At 47.7% G+C, this 18,028-nt stretch overlaps 3 protein-coding genes across 3 annotated transcripts in view; all 3 read right to left on the minus strand.

Annotated features, from left to right (window-relative positions):
• LOC116929139 (muscle M-line assembly protein unc-89) overlaps nucleotides 1–3,601 on the minus strand; it is a 45,803-nt gene extending 42,202 nt beyond the window's left edge. Inside the window, exon 1 of the mRNA XM_045178144.1 lies at nucleotides 423–3,601. Within this exon, the coding sequence (XP_045034079.1) occupies nucleotides 423–3,461 (3,039 nt within the window). The 5' untranslated portion in view covers nucleotides 3,462–3,601. The remainder of the gene's footprint in view (nucleotides 1–422) is intronic.
• LOC123475577 (muscle M-line assembly protein unc-89-like) lies at nucleotides 3,461–13,888 on the minus strand. The gene is made up of 11 exons (XM_045178451.1): nucleotides 12,954–13,888; nucleotides 11,187–11,341; nucleotides 9,691–9,837; nucleotides 9,111–9,596; nucleotides 8,763–9,050; nucleotides 8,579–8,706; nucleotides 8,342–8,508; nucleotides 8,056–8,267; nucleotides 6,699–7,673; nucleotides 3,532–5,755; nucleotides 3,461–3,485 (listed from the first exon to the last, which is right to left on the minus strand). Exons 1-11 carry the CDS (start codon nucleotides 13,178–13,180, stop codon nucleotides 3,461–3,463), a joined length of 5,034 nt encoding a protein of 1,677 aa, XP_045034386.1. The 5' UTR covers nucleotides 13,181–13,888.
• Nucleotides 13,889–14,034: 146 nt separating this feature from the next.
• LOC123466547 (titin-like) overlaps nucleotides 14,035–18,028 on the minus strand; it is a 63,478-nt gene continuing 59,484 nt past the window's right edge. The window contains 7 exon segments of the mRNA XM_045178141.1: nucleotides 14,035–14,711; nucleotides 15,053–15,152; nucleotides 15,221–15,726; nucleotides 15,794–16,195; nucleotides 16,273–16,479; nucleotides 16,556–17,437; nucleotides 17,597–18,007. Of these exon segments, the coding sequence (XP_045034076.1) occupies nucleotides 14,512–14,711; nucleotides 15,053–15,152; nucleotides 15,221–15,726; nucleotides 15,794–16,195; nucleotides 16,273–16,479; nucleotides 16,556–17,437; nucleotides 17,597–18,007 (2,708 nt within the window). The 3' untranslated portion in view covers nucleotides 14,035–14,511.

Here is an 18,028-nt window from a genome sequence, read left to right on the forward strand (position 1 = left end):
GCTTCTTTTATGGAACGTTCCTTTTCTTCAGCTTCTTTGAGGAGACGTTCATTTTCTTTAGCTTCTTGTATGAAACGTTCCTTTTCTTCAGCTTCTTGTATGAGACGCTCGTTAGCTTCAGCTTCAATTTTCAAACGCTCTTTTTCTTCAGCTTCTTTTGCAAGGCATTCTTTTTCTTCAGATTCCTTCAGAAGGCGTTCCTTTTCTTCAGCTTCTTTAAGGGCACGTTCCTTTTCTTCAGCTTCTTTAAGGGCACGTTCCTTTTCTTCGGCTTCTTTAAGCGCACGTTCCTTTTCTTCGGCTTCTTTCAGGAGACGCTCTTCCTGTTCAGCCTCTTGTCTCAGACGGCTTTGTTCTTCAGCTTCTATCCTCAGACGCTCCTTTTCCTCGGCTTCTTTAAGGCGACATTCTTGTTCTTCAGCTTCCTTCGCAAGGCGTTCTTTCTCTTCAATTTCCTTCTTGTGTCGCTCTTTTTCTTCAGCCTCTTTCTTGACGCGCTCGGTTTCTTCGGCTTCTTTCACGAGACGTTCTTTCTCCTCAATTTCCTTCTGAAGGCGCTCGTTTTCTTCAGCTTCTTTACGAAGGCGCTCGTTTTCTTCAGCTTCTTTCCGAAGACGCTCGGTTTCTTCGGCTTCTTTGCGGAGACGCTCGTTTTCTTCAGCTTCTTTGTGAAGTCGTTCAATTTCTTCAGCTTCAAGACGAAGACGCTCGTTTTCTTCAGCTTCTTTGTGAAGTCTTTCAATTTCTTCAGCTTCAAGACGAAGACGCTCGGTTTCTTCGGCTTCTTTGCGAAGACGCTCGCTTTCTTCGGCTTCTTTCACGAGACGTTCTCGCTCTTCAGCTTCTTTCAAACGACATTCTTTCTCTTCCGCGTCTCTAAGAAGACGCTCTTGTTCTTCAGCCTCTTTAGCTCGAAGCTCTCGTTCTTCAGCTTCTCTCTTAGCGCACTCCCTTTCGTCGGCTTCTTTCAGGAGTCGTTCTTGTTCAGCAGCTTCTTTAGCCTCTTCGATGAGCCGCTCTTTTTCTTCCGCTTCTTTAAGAAGACGCTCCTTTTCTTCCGCTTCTTTAAGAAGACGCTCCTTTTCTTCCATCTCTTTTAAGAGACGCTCTTCTTCTTCGGCTTGCCTTTGCAGCATCTCTTTTTCATCGGCTTCTTTGCGCATGCGCTCAGTTTCCTCAATGTCCTTCATTATTCTTTCTTTTGCCTCGGCTTCTTTAACGACGAGCTCCTTCACCTGCGCTTCCTTTTCGGCTGCATCATTGAGACGTTCACGTGCGTCCATTGTCTCCTGAATGTCCTCAACATTCAAAACGGTCTGCTTCTCTTCGTCTTTTATCGGCTCGTCTTGCCTTTCGACCTCTTTGTTGACGTGCTCCTTTTCTTCGGCTAGTAGTGAGGACGGTTCTCGCCTCTCAGCTTCCTTCCTGAATTGCTCATCCTCTTTGGCCTCCTTTTGTGGCGCTCTAATTTCAACATCATCAGTATGGGCCTCGACATCTTTATCACCAGACTCTGACTGATTTGATTCTTCTTGTATTTGGCGTTGCTCGTCACCAAGTTTCGAAATCTCTTCCGGCTCTACTGATTTAATTTTCTCTTCATCCTTTTGCTCTCCAGCTTCCTGCATAATCTCTTTCTTGCTCGCCACTTGTTGGAGTTTCACGTCAGTCTCATTCTCAATATAATTTGCTTCTTTAGATTCATCCGCAAGCACCTGCGGTCCACCAACGTCTTTCTCGATTCGATTTTCATCTCCAGCGTCCTTTTGAAGGCCTACCTCTTCTTCAATTTCTTTCTGCATTAATCCAACAAGGGCGGCCTCTTCTTCAGCCTTGCCGGTCTCCGTCTCAATTTCCAGTTCTTTCTCTTCTGCGGCTGCTGATTCTTCTCGAATTACAGGCTCATCGTCAGACTTCACTTGGAATTGGCGTGTAGCGCATGACTCTTCGCTCTTCGTAATTGCGATTGGCGTGTCGATCGTCACGTTTCCAAGAAGCTCCGCAGCAGCGCCGACCTCCTTTGTTGCACAATCATCGACTTCTTGGAAATGCAGCGGCACGTCGCCGCATTGTTCTGCAATAATTGGCGATGATGCAGCCGACGTTTGCTCCACCTTTGATCCTGTCGTTGCATCTGTTACTCGAACATTCGAATGGCTACCTTGATGGGCAGCCTCCCCAATTGCTGGACTAGGATGAGCCGCATCTGCGGAAGAGAGAATCTCTTGTTCATCTCGGACCGTGTCGAAGCTCTGCCCCTTCGTGTCGTCTTCTTGGCCAGAGCCCAGCAAGCGGCCAGCATCGCTAGCAGATGACGTGGATGGATATTGTTCCAATTCAACTCCATGATCTTCTACGGATGCCTCATCCATTACAGTGTCCACGGCTGCTGCCAGACGGCTGGCCTCGTTCCAGCATTCCTCTACACATGTCGCATCTCCCTGCTGCTCTGTGACCTGAATTCTTCCATCGCTAGGCATCAGCGCAGACGGATCCCCTTCTGCACCAGATTCCACCCCATCCGCACCGGAAGTTTGATCAGACTCCAGATGGACAGCTGACAGTGCCGATTCAACAAGGACGCTGTTGGATTGGCCAGTCTCAATCAACGGTATTGCTCCGGCTTCTTCCGCCTGTTCCAGTTCGTTGGACGCCGTCTGCATTTCTCTCTCCAGCGATGCGCATGGTGGCGCTTCGACGACGCTCGCCCGTCGTTGCGAATTCTCGTCGGCTGACGTTTCCGTCTCGTCGGCCGATTCCCTAATGTCCAACGAGCTTTTATTGGACACGATCAAACTCTCAATTCTGCCCTTGGCGGCAGATTGCGGTACATCCGCCGGCACCGTGGCGGCAAAATCAGAAAGCGGCGTTGCCATTACGACAGGTTGGTCGACAACAGCTGGCTGCTGCTGGACGGTGGGCGTCGCCACGCAAAGCGCTTCTTGCGCGGGAGAATCCGTTTTGGGCGAGGTGAGCAAAACGCTGCAGCTGTCCGAGTATTCCAGCGGCGAATAATAGTCGGCATCGACAGGCGATTGGATGCCATCGGCAGAGATGATTTGATAATCGTCGAGAACTCTGAGTTGCTCGTGTTCGACGCTCAATCGACGTGGAGACATGACGATCGGGGTGGCGCCTCCGCTGTGCGATTCCAGATGAAGCGGCCGCTCTCTGTCCGACAGACACGTTTCCTGGACGAGCAACGCTTCTTGCAGGCCCGTGATGGATCGGCGAACGTCGTTAACCTCGTAGGGCAGGTCGGGGATGGTCAAGTCGTCCAGGAAGTACGGATCGTTGCGCTGGTCCGCCTCCTCGATGATCAACGCTTCCATGGCCGAGAGTTCTTCAATGTCGGCCTCTGTTGGCGCTTCTTCGAACGACACTTCGCTCAGAGTCCTCTCCAAAGAGAAGTCAGCCGACCCGTTGATTTCCATCGGCACGTCGATGACGACAGCCTCCATCAGCAGCGAGCCGGACGTGGCCGTCTCGCGCGTAAATCGCAACGGAGGCAACTCGGTCGTGTTGCGGTACGAAATCCTTTCGGACAATTCCTCGGCAAAGAGTTCGACAATCTGCTGGGCCTCCTCTTCCGTCAAATCGGGCGTTTCGTACAGAGAGACGGACACTTCGCGGCCGTCTAGAGACACGCTGATTTCCTCCCGCTCCTCCGTCAACGTGTCTTCGGCGTTGGCCGTCTCGTACAACGAAATTTGCGACGATCGCTCTTCCTGGATCGTCGACAGCGATGGATTGCGAGCGATGCGCGGATGCTCCGTTACGTAACCACGCGGTTCCGCGTCCAGCAAGGCCTCGTCGTGAGCCAAGGCCGCATTCTGCTCCGCTTCGGGTCGATCTTCGAATCCTAGGAGGGCGGCAGAGCTGGACGACGTGCCCATGCAATTGTGCGCCTCGCACGTGTACGTGCCCAGGCAGCAAGTTCCATCCTGGCCGGACATGATGCGATGGATGTCGCCCGGCTTCAGCTCGACACCGTCTTTGTACCATTTCAAAGACGGCTGAGGAACACCGATCACTTTGCATTCGAGGTTGACCGTCCCTTCGTCGGACAGCACGGCCCTCAGGGGTTCCAGGAAGTGCGGCTTGCGGAAGAAGCGCGGAACGGTCAATTTGACGGAGCAACTGGTCACCGCGTGTCCGAAATCGTTGATGACGATGCATTTCCAGTCGCCTTCGTCGCTGAATTCCAGCGGCTCCACGTCCAGGTGGCAGAGTCCGGCTTCCTCTTTGAGACTGCGGTACTTGTGCGTCTCGTCGAGATCGATCGGCTCGTCGTTGTGGAACCAGGTGACCAAAAAGTTGTCCGTCGTGCTGGACACTTGCACAGTCAGGCGGAGGGGATCGCCCACCCGCGACTCACTGGAGCGCAACCCTTGAGCAAAAACGGGCGGACGATGCGAGTCCATCAATTGGAGACGCTCCTCTTCGTTCAGTTGGTTCTGGATGTCGTCCACGGTCAACTCGGCCGCGCTGATGGCCGTGCCCATGCAGTTGCGTGCGACGCAAGAGTACGACCCCAGCGAATTGGTTCCGCTCAATTGGTAGACGTCGCCCGGCTTCAGTTCCTGGCCGTCTTTGAACCACTGCAGCTGCGGCGTGGGGAATCCCACCACTTTGCACTCGAAACTGACCAGGCCTTCCTCAGTTAAAATCGCCTTGAGGCTCTCGAGGAAGCGAGGCGGCCGGTAGTTTTTGGGCACGACAAGCGTCAAGACGGCCGAGGCGCTAGACTCAGCGTCGACCCCTTCGTTCTTGATGGCCACTTTCCACTCGCCGTCGTCGTTGATGTCCGTCGGCGAAATGTCCAGCGAGTAGCCTCCGTGGCCTTCTTCTCCCACCACGTATTTAGAGCTGGCCTCTTTGGGGACGTCTTTGTTAAACCACTTGACCTGGACGGGCTTGGGAGGTACCATCACACGCACTGAGAAGCGGACATCTTCGCCGACTCGGATCTTCTGATTGAACGGCTCTTCGATGATGACGGGCGGCCCAGCAGATTCGCATCGACTCTGAGACGGAGTCGGCTGCTGGACGGCGTTCTTAACGCGCACCTGCGACGTCGAAACGGCCTTGCCGATGCAGTTGATTGCCTCGCAAGCGTACAGGCCCAGCGAAGTGGCCGTCTCTTCGGCTGTAGAGTCCGACTGCGGTGCACGGAAGGCGAACACATCGCCGGCCTTGATTTCTTTGCCGTCCTTAAACCAGTGAAGGACGGGCGTTGGGATGCCGACCACTTTACACTCGAGCGATACGGTCCCTTCTTCGGTTAAAATAGCCTGCAAATCTTCCACAAACTCCGGCCGTTTGTAGCTTTTGGGCACCATCACCCGCAGCTGGGCAGTGGCAGACACGCCCTCTTGCGAGCCGAACGTTTCAGCCAAAACGGCACGACAGGTCCAGGCGCCTTCGTCTTCCATTGCGACGGGCGAGATTTCCAGGCAATAAAAATTGCCTTCCTGCAAGATCTTGAAACGGCCGTGAGCCGTTTCGGCCGGCTGAAAAACTGGTAATCCATTGAAGAACCACGTGACGGCCAGCGATGAAGAGCTGACGATTTCGGCCAAGAAACGCGCCCGCGTTCCCACTTTGACCGTCTGGTCGGTCACGCATCGCAAAAAGATGGGCCGTTCGTCCGTCCCGATAGCAGCGTCGTCGGCGTCCATCTCCGTGATCGGCTTGCTACTAATGGGCGGAGACGGGCATTCACCTTTCGGCTGTCGGTCCAGCACTAAACCATCTGCCAATGCAAACACACCAAATTGAAATCATTCACCAACGGAAAGAAACAAAATCAAAGTCCAGCCAAACGAGACGGAGCTTCGGGAGCGACTGGCCGTGTAAAGAGAGCTAAAGAGAGAAAGAGAGAGAGAGAGAGAGAGAGAGGAAAAATCCCGCTAAAAAATCTCTCCCCCCGAAACGGCCGGGGCAACAACGGGGTATATACACACTGGCTGAGTTCTAAAATCAGACGCCGGGCAAAGAATAATCCCAGACCCCTGGAAGAGAAAGAGAGAGAGAGAGAGAAGGAGAAAAAAGAAAAAATCTGGATGCTCTTTACGTTTTGTCTAAACACACGAACACAGAAAACTTTTTCCTTTTTCTAATTCAATCTTTACTCCTTTGTTTTGTTTTATTCCAAAGGCCGCTGCTCTTAAATATTAAAGCCGACACGTTTCGAATTCTTGCTTCCCTTATGGAATATGGAAGTTTGAAGGGGAGGAGAGGCGAAAAATAAAAGAAGAAAAAAATGAAAAAAGGATTTAAGGAACGGACTTTTCGGTTCTTTGGCCGGGAGACGGCCAAACAAGCTGGGTTAAAAATACATCGCAGCCCTCACTGTTGTTCCACCCGTACGCACTCCCGCACGCACGCACACACACAAAGCGCATTAGATGGAAATAGAGGAGATGTCTGGAAAACGCAGCAAGTGCAAATAACAAGACACGTGCAAATGTCTTGCCAAAGACACACACACCCACCCACACATAACACCCATTTTCAAACTGGAACTACAAACGAAGCTCTTCGATCATCATTTTCTAAAGTCGCAGGTGACTGGTCCTTTTCTTTCTATTTTCTAAACCAACTTTTTTTAGATTATCCCTTTTCTTTCAAAAATTTCAAAGCCTCGTGTTTGACAGAAATTTGTGTGTGCGCGCGTGACACCGAGATCAATTTACCTGGCTCTGGCGAGTCGCCATAGTCGCAACTGCTCATCGAGTCCACGGCCGTGATGTAGGCGTCGCTGTACTGGTCGGTGTGTTGGCCTTCGCCGTCGCTGCCGCGGTGAGCCATTAGCTCGCAGAGGCCAGAGTCGATGGCGGCGAGATGCGATTGCACGGGCACGTCGTGATGCATCTCTTCTTCCTGGAGCAAAATTGTTGGCACGTCCACGGCTGGCTCGATCTCTTTCGCTACAGTCGATTCCATCACGTCGTGCGACGGCTCGACGTGTTGCTCCATCAAAGTTAATTGGTCCGATGGCTCTATCTGTTCCATCACTGTCTCTTGCTCTAACAGCATTTGATCGGTTTGGTCCGACGAGCTCATTTCTTTATCACTTTGGCCAACCTCATTTTGGACGGCTGCCTTCCCCTCGCAAATGTCTAGTTCGATTTGGTCCAACACTTGAAGTTGATCTTCAAGATCTTGTTCAATTTGGTCAAGAGTGCTGGGCTGACTGTCTGCCACGGCATCATCGACCGCCACTTGTTCCAAAACATCGGGCAATGTTAGTGGCGCTGTTGAAGAAGCCACACTGCTCAGCGCTGACTGGACAATAGCGTTGTGCACAAAGAGTCGAGCAGGTGAACGAGGTAGGAGGAATCCGCGTTGCTGGATAGGCTGTTCCACGACTTCCAGTTGTTGTACAGCAACATCGTGGCTGCTGCCCTGGCTGCTGTCATCATCCAGAGAGAGAGCGTCTTCCAGGGAGGGACGTTCTGGCGACACAGACGGCGACGAAGAATTTCTCGAAGAGCTGGAACCAATGCCAGACAGCACGTCATTGGACGTGAATCCCGGCAGAGACGACACGGTGACTGGTGCAACCATTTTCTCCAGGACAGCTGACGCACTGAATGCGTAACGAGGATCCAATTCGACTTGTCCAGGTCGGTCAGGTGGTTCCGACATCAACGCCACCCCACCCATAACTAAAAGCAATTACAACAAACAAACAAAAAAAAATAATAATAATTTTTGAAAAATGTCATATTCGAATATCGTCCTCATCCGGTACTTTTCTTTCTTTCTTTTGTAACTGCCCGGTTATGGACTATTTTTTTTTTACGTGTTTTGATTTCTCGTTTCGTAACGTTTGATAAGTGTTTTTTTAATTGTATTAAATTCGATTCATCGGGGGGGTTACATCGTCAGTGCAAAGTTCGTGTTTATGTTGTGCTAGTTGCGCGTGCGTGTTTTTCTTGCCCCCATGTTGTTTTTGTTTTGTTTTCAAGTGCTTGTTTGTTTGTTTATGAGAAATGATTTATAATAGCCACACGGATGCATTAGTGTTACGTGGCCGGCTATAGTTACCTTCGAAAGCCGGAGGAGCTCCCAGGATTGACGGATTAGTTAACCGACCCAGTTCCAACTCGGACGCGTCTAGAGGCAAGTAATCGAAATCGCCAGACCGAGTGACCTGCTGGTCGCTGTCGCGCGGACCTAAATTAGAACTGGAAATGGTTGTATCATCCGGATCGACAAGCTCAGATGACGTCATATCCGGGACCCATGATGTCTCGTTGCTGTCAATGTTTGTTGATTTTGTTTCCGTTAGTCAAGTTATTCAATTTATGCAGCCCATTGAATTTGCAAATACCTTCGGGCAGGCAGACGAATCAAATCGCTCTGGGCGCTGGGCTCACTGACTCCGTAAGGATTTTCCGCCTTAATGCGGAAAAGGTAAGTTGACCCGGGAATCAAATCTCCTAAACGGATTTGAGGCGTACGCGACGTTGCCGCTTTTAGCCACATGTCCCAGCCCAGCTGGACAAACAATTATCAAACTGGTCACATTTACTTTTTTAAAAACTGAATTCATTTAGTTGAAGGTTACCCGATTGTATTCAACGATGTAACAGCTTATTTCGCAGCCTCCGTCATCTTCGGATGGATCCCACTGTAAAGAGACGACTGATTCCAAAACATCCGTGGGTTGCGGTTTCCCAGGTACCGAAGGTCGATCTGCGATAGCGAAATTCATCAGTCAATGCAACAATGGAACAGTTAAGTGGACGTACTGGCCACTGTGACAAGGAATGATGCGCTATCCTCGCCTAATCCGCTCTGCAATTTGACGGAATATTCGCCACGATCAGAACGTTTAGCCTGGGCAACTTTCAGGATGGTACAATCGGCCATGATTTCAATTTCCATACGCCCGTCGGGTGCGAGACGTTTGTTCTCATGGTACCACGTGATTTCGGGCCGGGGACGACCTGTAAATTCCACCTTCAACCGAATGATGTCCCCTTCTTCGAAAATAAGTCCGTCTTCATATTTCTTCGTCAAGACGGCCCTAGGTGGAGCTGTTGAATACCAGATCCGTTAACGCTATTCGATAACCAATTGCCTATTAGGAAATTTACCTTCCACAGACAAAATTGCGATCGAAGTGGACTGGCCGGCTTCGTTGGTGGCAATGCACTTCACCTCGCCTTCATCGCCAGCCAAGACGTCATTGACGATCAAGGTAGACACACCCGAGTCCGGATCGCGATCCGTCACGATCACTTTGGAATCGGTGGATCCATTGACGATCCACTGGACCTCGGGCGGTGGAATCCCTTGAACTTCCACCACAAATTCGACCTTCTCGTGTTCCATAACGATGGCATCCCTTAATCCAACGGTAAATGAAGGCCGAACGACGTTGCTGGGATCGTACGGAACGAGATACGATTCCGACTCACTGCCCGGCTCCGAACATCCAATCGCGTTGGACGCTTTGACGCGGAAGCGATAATCCTGTCCAGGCTGCAGACCCGTCAACGCCACTTCTGTTTCGCGGACATCCAGCGGATGCGCTCGTACCCATTGACCGTTCTCTCCAGCTTTCCTCTCGACAGCGTATCCTTCAATAAGATAAAGAAGAAATTAGTCGGGCAACGTTCGAAATGGAATCTGATATAGTTAGGGGCTGTAGGACATGGCAGGTATCTAATCTACCATTGACGGGCGTCCCGCCATCAGTGTAGGGTGCAGCCCATTGGAGAATGACTGCATCGTCCGGTTTGTTACTATAGGCCAGCTGCTGGAAGGCGTCGCCACCCTGTCGAGGAATGACGACCGGCACGCCGGGACAACTCGGCCGGGCTGTAGGACGAAGAGAGGAAAATAAAATAAACAAGCAGTGCAAGTATATACCGGAAGAAAATGGCCGGTCTGTCGTGTGGCAGACCGGCATCTGAACTATTAATAGCCGTTGACTCTTTGGTTTAATGTATAAAAATACCACGTCGTTTAGAAGGGGAAGGCGCTGCATCGCCTGACTCTTTGCCGTTGTTGTTGCCCATTTTCCACTGACACTAAACACGGCCACAGACTGGCAAAAAGGGGAGGTACTCTTTCTACAGGAGAGGGACAAACAAGTCCATGGCACAGAATGGGAGTTAAATAATCTGACACTGACAAAACTGAACAATTTCGCGCGGGAGCAGGATAAGAGAAAACCAACGTCTTTTGCTGGACGCAGCACAACGGCGAATGATACAACTAGTCGGTCCCCTCGTTTTTTTCTTTGGCAAGAGAAACCAACGAAACTCAAAACTGTGACCAGTGGCAGATGGGGAGGCGCGAATATAATCCTGACCCGGCCTTAATGGCCGTCTGCCAGACGCTCATGTGGTCCAGCACAAATCAGCTCCAAATATTTTATTTTTCTTTGTCAAAGCCAAAAACGAAGTTACGAAAAAGAAAAAAAAAAAACAGTTACAAAAATAAATAACAAGAGAACGGAAATTTTTTTGACGGCTTCTTGCTACGCGTCAACAATGAAAAAGTCGAATTCCAACACGATAATCGTTAAAATACCAACGGAACGAGTTCAAATGTTTAACGACTATACACTTTGTGTGTCTTTCGTTCTCTCGTTGTTTTCTAAATAAAATTTTGAAAAAAACAAAAAAAGTGAGGTAAAGAAAAACACCATAAAGGATAGGACGGATTGTCAACAACTGGGCCATTCGAGCGGAAGAGTTTGTAGGGAAAACAAAAAGACGGTGAGAAGAAAATATACGCAAGAATTTCTGTTGGCATTCGACGTTGTTGTCGTCGTCGTCACAACTTCCCGTCTATTTTTAAGAGAGGGAAAAGAAAGCTCCGCTTCTACATTTTTGTCTTGTTTGGGATTGGTCCACGTATTTTTCGAATGACATAAGAGTTATCATCCGGCAACTTGAAAAAGTCATGGATCACTTGTACCAAACGTGCAGGGCATTTTACGATGCTTCAAAGGTACCTTTTTGAATGGACTAGTGTACACGGGGGCAGTGTACACTCGTTAACAAAACGGAAAATATAATGTGGTCAGCACTAACGATAATGTGGTCTTCCATTTATAACAAACTAAGAACCTCGAACGTCATAAATCAATAGCTTGTTAGACTGAAATTGCAATGGGCAGTAAATAACGAGAAGTAGAATGGGTGTGAATGATTAATTACCGATTCCAGCCTGGATGCGAACAGACCGAGGTCCAATTAAGGCATCACTCATTCCGACAGCATTCTCAGAATACACACGAAACTGGTAGAGTTGTCCAGTTTCCAGACCTTCAATAACAGCTGATGTACAGGTGGGTGGCACTAATTCTAAATGACTGAAGTGTCGAACATCGCCAGCGAAAAACCGAAAAATGGGGGGAAATGAAGAATTATTAAACAAATTACGTAATTCTTCCCGTTACACTATTTTCTAGTGCACCTTTTTATGAAACCAAAAAAGACAAATGAATTTTACGAAATTTCTAATGGACAAGTTCAGTCACATTTCATCAATGTTTGTTTGCAGAGTTCCTTCGTCAAATCACATTTGTTTAGTTTGGCTCGTGACATGGCTTAACAACCTAATAGCGTTATCTTTTCACCATGCTTTTTTCGTCGGACATGACCTCAGAACGCAAACATGACCTTAAGTTAAAAATTAAAAATATAACCCATAAGCATTTAATGAGTTTCTGTAGCCTAATCGATTGAAATGTGTAGTTCACCCGACGTTCTACACGTGGTTCATGCAAAAACTTAAACCTCACGATTAGAATTTAGTTACCTTGCTGTAAATCACTCTTAGCCTGGGAATAGTTGGAAAAAACGTCTACCCATTTCAGAATTCAACGTGGGTAACATTTAATCGTATGCAACTTTTTTAATGAATACAGCTAATGAAACTCTCAGAGCACTTTGGAGCTCCAGCAACGGGCAGTGAGTTCCTCAGCTTTCCCGCCAAAAGAGTGGCTCATTGTCTTTCTCGGTAGCGATAGCCGGATAACCGCACTCTGCAAAGTGTTCTTTACTAATGGCGCCGTCAATTCGTCATTATCATTATTGAATTCCTATCAGCTGTTTTCCGACGTTGCACGATATCAAATTCTAGATTTTTCCTGCATGAGTCATCAGTCATCACTTTGTTAGCCATTGAATCGTACTTCGGTGTCTGATTCAATCCCTAATTTCCTATTATGCATTAATAGTCTAATGTAAAAATCGCATTGTTTATGAAAAGAAAAAAATATTGACTAATCGTGTTTTCGTTAACATTTTCAAAAGTCTCAAAATAACCCGTCAGAGATGTTACCCAGTATTTTGACGTATTCTGTTGATCCATGATGGCTGCCGTTTAACGATTATTGGGTAAACTGGAAATTTACGACACACTTTTTTAATCCCTATTTTAAATCATGAATGCTTTTTTCTTGTTTCTGTTCTATCATATATTTTCAGCTCGCTGAATTCCGGCTGATTTCATTTGGCTGTGTGCAAGAATGAAATACTGAAATGCATACATATTCAGTTTGTAAATGGCTGTTGCCCTGCAACTGTGTTTTCATCGTTTTAATGTAGCTTATCCCTGCAACTGCGTTTTCATCGTTTTAATATAGCTTATCCCTGCCAACTGTTTTATTAACGTATACGCCAAGAAGTCCGACAACCTTAAATGATTCCCCTGCTTGACATCTGAAGTCACAGCTGAGATGTGTTGCCAAGGTATCTCTTTGAAGTAAGCTACCTTTCTAGTTTCACACTTGTAGGCAATAGTTTTCTACACCGATTACTACAGTAAGTTTCTGTGGCTGTAACTTTGCATACACTGCATAAAAAGTACTATTTACATTTAGGGCTGAAGCAGTGCACGACAGTCGCACGTCGGTAACGTTCGATTGATTGGTAAGCATGAAAGAGCACTTAAAGTATTAGCAATTAGCAGAAGGTCACCTGATGATGTCGATTTTGTCTAATTCTCGGGCGTCGATTATGTAACCGATGATTGTTCCTCCTCCCGCATCCCTTGGTGGATACCACTGCAGCTGGGCTCTTGTATCTGTCACGTTGTATATTTCCAAGGGCCCTTCCGGCCGCTCAGGAACTTCCATGACTTCAACAATATCTGCATCGACCACAACGTCATTTTTCGATGAATGCAAAGGAAGAAAGCACTTCATTTCAGCCGTATCGACCTTTGCTGATATACAATTACACAAGCCATATCCACCAACTGCTAAACGATCCGTCAGCGGGGGTAGGCAAGTTTTTGCATTCAATGCTCTCTTTGTACATCACAAAGTGTTTTTGTGCGATTGATGGGCGTAACTCAAAAGTGCGTCTCAGAGACTGGTTAAAATAGTTTTACAAAGGCTCTCTATGTTAAAAAGGCGGCAATGAAAACAATCTATTTTGTTGAACGTGTCAAAGGCTCGTTCGGGGGAGAGGTTATTATTTTTTATTTTTACAAAGATGATTAAAAGTCAGTACAGTCTCTATTCGCACTTTTGGCTTGCCCAGCATCTTCTCTCCGTTTTCAAAATAGTAGGTTGTATTAAATGTAAGAAAAAAATGGTGGTAAGAATCAATAGCATTTGTTTTGATGAAGTGGCAAACGAAACGTTTATTTAAAGGCAAAGAACCCCAGCTTTCCTTAAATTGTCCACAATTATTTTGAGGGGGGTGATAAACTGTTTGATATAGGAGGGGGGTCAATAAAACTCAATATATATGTATACATATACGTCTAAGCACCAAAGCAAATCAGAAAGGAGAAGAAAAATGAAATAAAACGTAAGACAGCGAAGCATATTCCACATTTTTTTTTGCCGATTTTTTTTTTTTGCATATTGTTATTGTTTGTCGATTATGTGAGGTGGGAGATAACATCACAGATGGTTTTTTTCATATTTTTTTTAATGTTTGTTTTATATATTCATTGGTTGGCTAGTAACAAGCTAGAAAATAAAAGTGTGCGCGTTCAATCACAGCGATGTTTACATATGGTACCCGTAATGGAAAAGATTTTTTTTTCTAACAAAAGAAGGAGAAAGATGGAGAAAGAGATCACGCTCCACTGGGAGGCTTTGCACTGGGTGGACACACGATATCGACCAGAAGGAGAGAGACGCAAATCTCTCCTTCTTTCTCCCACTTTTTTTTTTTTTTAACTTTCCATTAACAGGTTGTTCGTCTGTCTATTGTAATGATTAAACGCAGCTTTTAACACATATAACATGATCTAAAATCTTTAGGTAGACATTATGTTTCAATGGCTTTCTTTTAGTGATTGGCAGTGTGGGTTAGAAATTAGCTAGAATCTGATAAGAAGAAAGATTTATCCAAAGCTTAAAGGGTTTTGTTTTGTTTTAAATATCTTAATCAATATGTACACCGATCTTCAATGATCGACCACCAGATGGTATCAACTTCTTTTCAAACTTCATTCGTTGATATAATTTTTTTTTTGTTTTTGTTTTTTGTTTTTTTTAGTTTCCATTTTTTAAAATTATTATTTGAAGAGTTGTCGAGAGTAGTACCAAACGCGGAAGAAATATTCATCACGGCGGAGGAGGGACGAGCGCGAGTAAATGCGGATATCGGCATCCATGTTCGCGTCGCGCATCCACGACGACAGCGTCTCCGTGCTGAGACTTAACGACGCTGTCGGATCCTTGTGAGCCGGGCCGGCTATGCCCGGTTCGAGGTAATCTGTTACATCACAGTCACACGATCACAACACATGTCACACTACTGAACCCTCATTTTCTCTTGTTTGTTTTTTTCTCAAATCATTACTGGACGTAACGACAACTGGACAAGTCAAAAGTAGGCCTATCTCTCTGTACTTGTCGGATAGGATGTGACGAAACATGCAAATGACGGATCATGCTGGGATAATTTTGATGGTCAGTGATTTTGACATCACTGGATTCAACTAACAGCCAGCAGTTCAAACCGGGGCAAATTTCTTTCGCTTTGAATATTTTGCGTATCAAATAATACGTCGTTTGCATTTAATTAGGTAATGGCAAATTGAAAATAAACATTACCTGGTGGTCGAACGACTTTCACCGGTTCTTCGGTTTCTAGTGGATCGCTGAGACCCACTTCGTTTCGGGCGAAAACTCGGACGTAATATTTGTGACCCTCCTGTAGAATTGATTTCCATTTCAAGTAACACACGTCAGACTACAAGGTGACAGTCATTTGAAACGCACCTGCATGTCTTTGACGATAAGGCGAGTTGTGTCAGCTCCAACTTGACCGACTTCCATCCACATGGTTTTACGGCTATCCCGGACAGCGACGATATAGCCATCGATGGCAGCGCCACCGTCGCTCTCTGGAATGCCCCACTCGACGATGATCGAGTTGGGTCCAACCGGACGCACTTCCAGCGGAGACGTCGGAGGTGACGGAACAGTAGCGTGCGTCTTCAACGAAACTTTCTCGCTCTCGGCCGGGGCCGAAAGTCCCATCGGGTTCTCGGTGAACACGCGGAAGAAGAACTCGGATCGCTCCTTCAAATTTTGAATGCAGTGGACGGTGACGGACGGATCGAGTGTGACCACCTTCTCCCACTTGTCCGTTCCTTGCAGCATTTTTTCGATGATGTAACCCGTCAATTCAGCTCCACCCGTCGATGCTGGTGGAGCCCATTGCAGGGTCACCGATCGGCTCGTGATGTCCGCCACTTGCAAATTGCTGGGCGGTGATGGGGGAGCTGCCGAATCAATCAATAGAATTTTTAAAAAAACATTCGTAAAATCATCGGAGGAAGCGGTACTCACTAATCCGTTTGCCTGCGACGATGACATCCTCTGGCGAGTAAGCTGGCCCGTATCCCAGCTGATTCTGGGCCGTGATTCTGAAATTGTAGGACGTTCCTTTCTTCAGACTACAAGCCTCGATGTATGTCGTCTTTCCATCGACGGCGCCCACTTTCTGCCAAGCTTTTTTAGAGACTTCACGACGCTCGATGAGGTATTCCGTTAGAGGAGAGCCTCCATCGCTTGTCGGCGGCAACCATTTCAGTACCAAAGAAGTATCCGTCATGCCAGAGATGTCCAGCGGGCCGCGAGGGGCTGACGGCGTATCGAATTGGCTCTTGATCAACACCGGCGCTCCGGTGTCCAGCGGTTCGCTAGTACCGACATCGTTAACGGCACTAACGCGGAAGACGTATTCCAATCCTTGGGGGGGGTATTTCGTTGACAAAAATCTTGAATTAAAAAAAAAAAAAACGACAGTCGAATTGAATCAGTTTTACCTTCGGTCAAATTCTGAACGTGGCAGATGGGATGAGGGCAGATTTCTTCAACCTGTTTCCATTGTTCGGTAAAGATCTCGCTGTATTCAACAACGTAGCCCTTGAGTTCTATGCCGCCATCATCCAGCGGAGGCTTCCATTCCATCGTGGCCGATGTCTTGTCTACCTCTTTGGCTACAAGCGGGCCTTGAGGCTTGCTCGGTTTATCTAATTGAAAGAATTGTTTATTTTTTTTCAGATCTAAGTACCATACGTTTTCAAAGTTAATCATTTTCAAATTTACCGCTGATTTTCAAAGTTACATCGTGAGTGACTGTTCCAGCCACATTCGTTGCGGTCAGCGTATATTTAGCTGTGTCCGTGCGCTCGGTGGTGATGATAGTCAACGTAGTGGAACAGGCCGTCGACGACTGGGCTTCGACGTCAGCGATGTAATGCGTATTGCCTTCAAAGCTGGCCCCGTTTTTAGTCCAGGTGATGTCAGGTCGAGGTAAGCCCGTCACCTTAGCCGTGATGGACCATTGCTTCTCGACTTGCAGACGATACACTTTGGTCTTTTTCTCTGGAACGATCTTGGGCGCTTCTTGGATGGTCAACGTGCAAGAACACTCGACCGATCCGCTGTCGTTGGAGGCCCGGCACGTGTACTGGCCGGCTGATTCTTCGGTGGTATTATTCAAGATAAGACGAGCCAATCCGCTTTCGTACGATGAAGATTTCGGCACGAATTCGTCGTCATCCTTGTACCAGGTCAGCGTCGGTTGTGGAACACCGACGATGATGCAAGACAGCGTGGCCGTTTCTTTCAGGCCGGCTGTGACGTCTTTCAATGGCTCACGGATAACCGGCGCTTCTGGGATGGCGGCTTTAGCTGCTTTGAACAGCAACGATTCGCTGGATGGTGTTCCAGGACCTGCGCTATTGACGGCTGTCACGCGGAACCTGTACTCGGTGTTGTGCGTTAATTTGGTGACCATGTACGTTGTTTCGATGACGGTGACATCTTTGTTGGCCGTCACCCATTTTTTGGTTTGCTTTTCTTGATACTCGATGATGTAGTTTGTGATGACGGAGCCGCCATTAAAGCCGGGGGGTTTCCACATAATTGTGATGGAATCGTCGGCCGTTTCTAGACATTCCGGCGCGCTGGGACTGCTCGGTTTTTCTAATGGATAATGAATTAAGTCAACTACTCAAGACACAGCCGTGCATTCACTGCTACTATTCACATTTCACATTTTTATCGCACACAATTATGATACTTAAAAAATAAAACACCAAATGATGTGAACCTGAAGAATCAGATGCAAACAAATGAACTTACCGATGAGTTTGATAGTAACAGACACGCTGACGTCGCCACACTCGTTGGACAGTTTGCAGGTATAGACGCCGGCTTCGTTTTCGTCGACTAATTTCAACGTGAGCTGGGCAGACGTTTCGCTGATGCTGTACACCGACTTCTTGGTCTTGCGGATGGCTTTGCCCTTGAACGTCCATTCGGCTTTGGGTGTAGGGAAGCCATTGAACGGGACCTCAATGACGGCATCCTCTCCGCGACGGACCCACACCTCTGCGTGCACTTGATCGGTGGGTATGCTGGGCGGGACCTTTGGTACTTCCACCGTCAGTACGGTGACGGTCTTCATGGCCTCCAGGATGCAAGTGTATTCCGCACTATCTTCGATCGCAGCTTTGGTGATGGTCAAAGACCGGGCACAGCCGTCTCGAGTGACTGCCAATCGGTTCGAATAAC

The sequence above is a fragment of the Daphnia magna genome, linkage group LG8, assembly GCF_020631705.1.
Source record: "Daphnia magna isolate NIES linkage group LG8, ASM2063170v1.1, whole genome shotgun sequence".
NCBI classification, from domain to species: domain Eukaryota; kingdom Metazoa; phylum Arthropoda; class Branchiopoda; order Diplostraca; family Daphniidae; genus Daphnia; species Daphnia magna.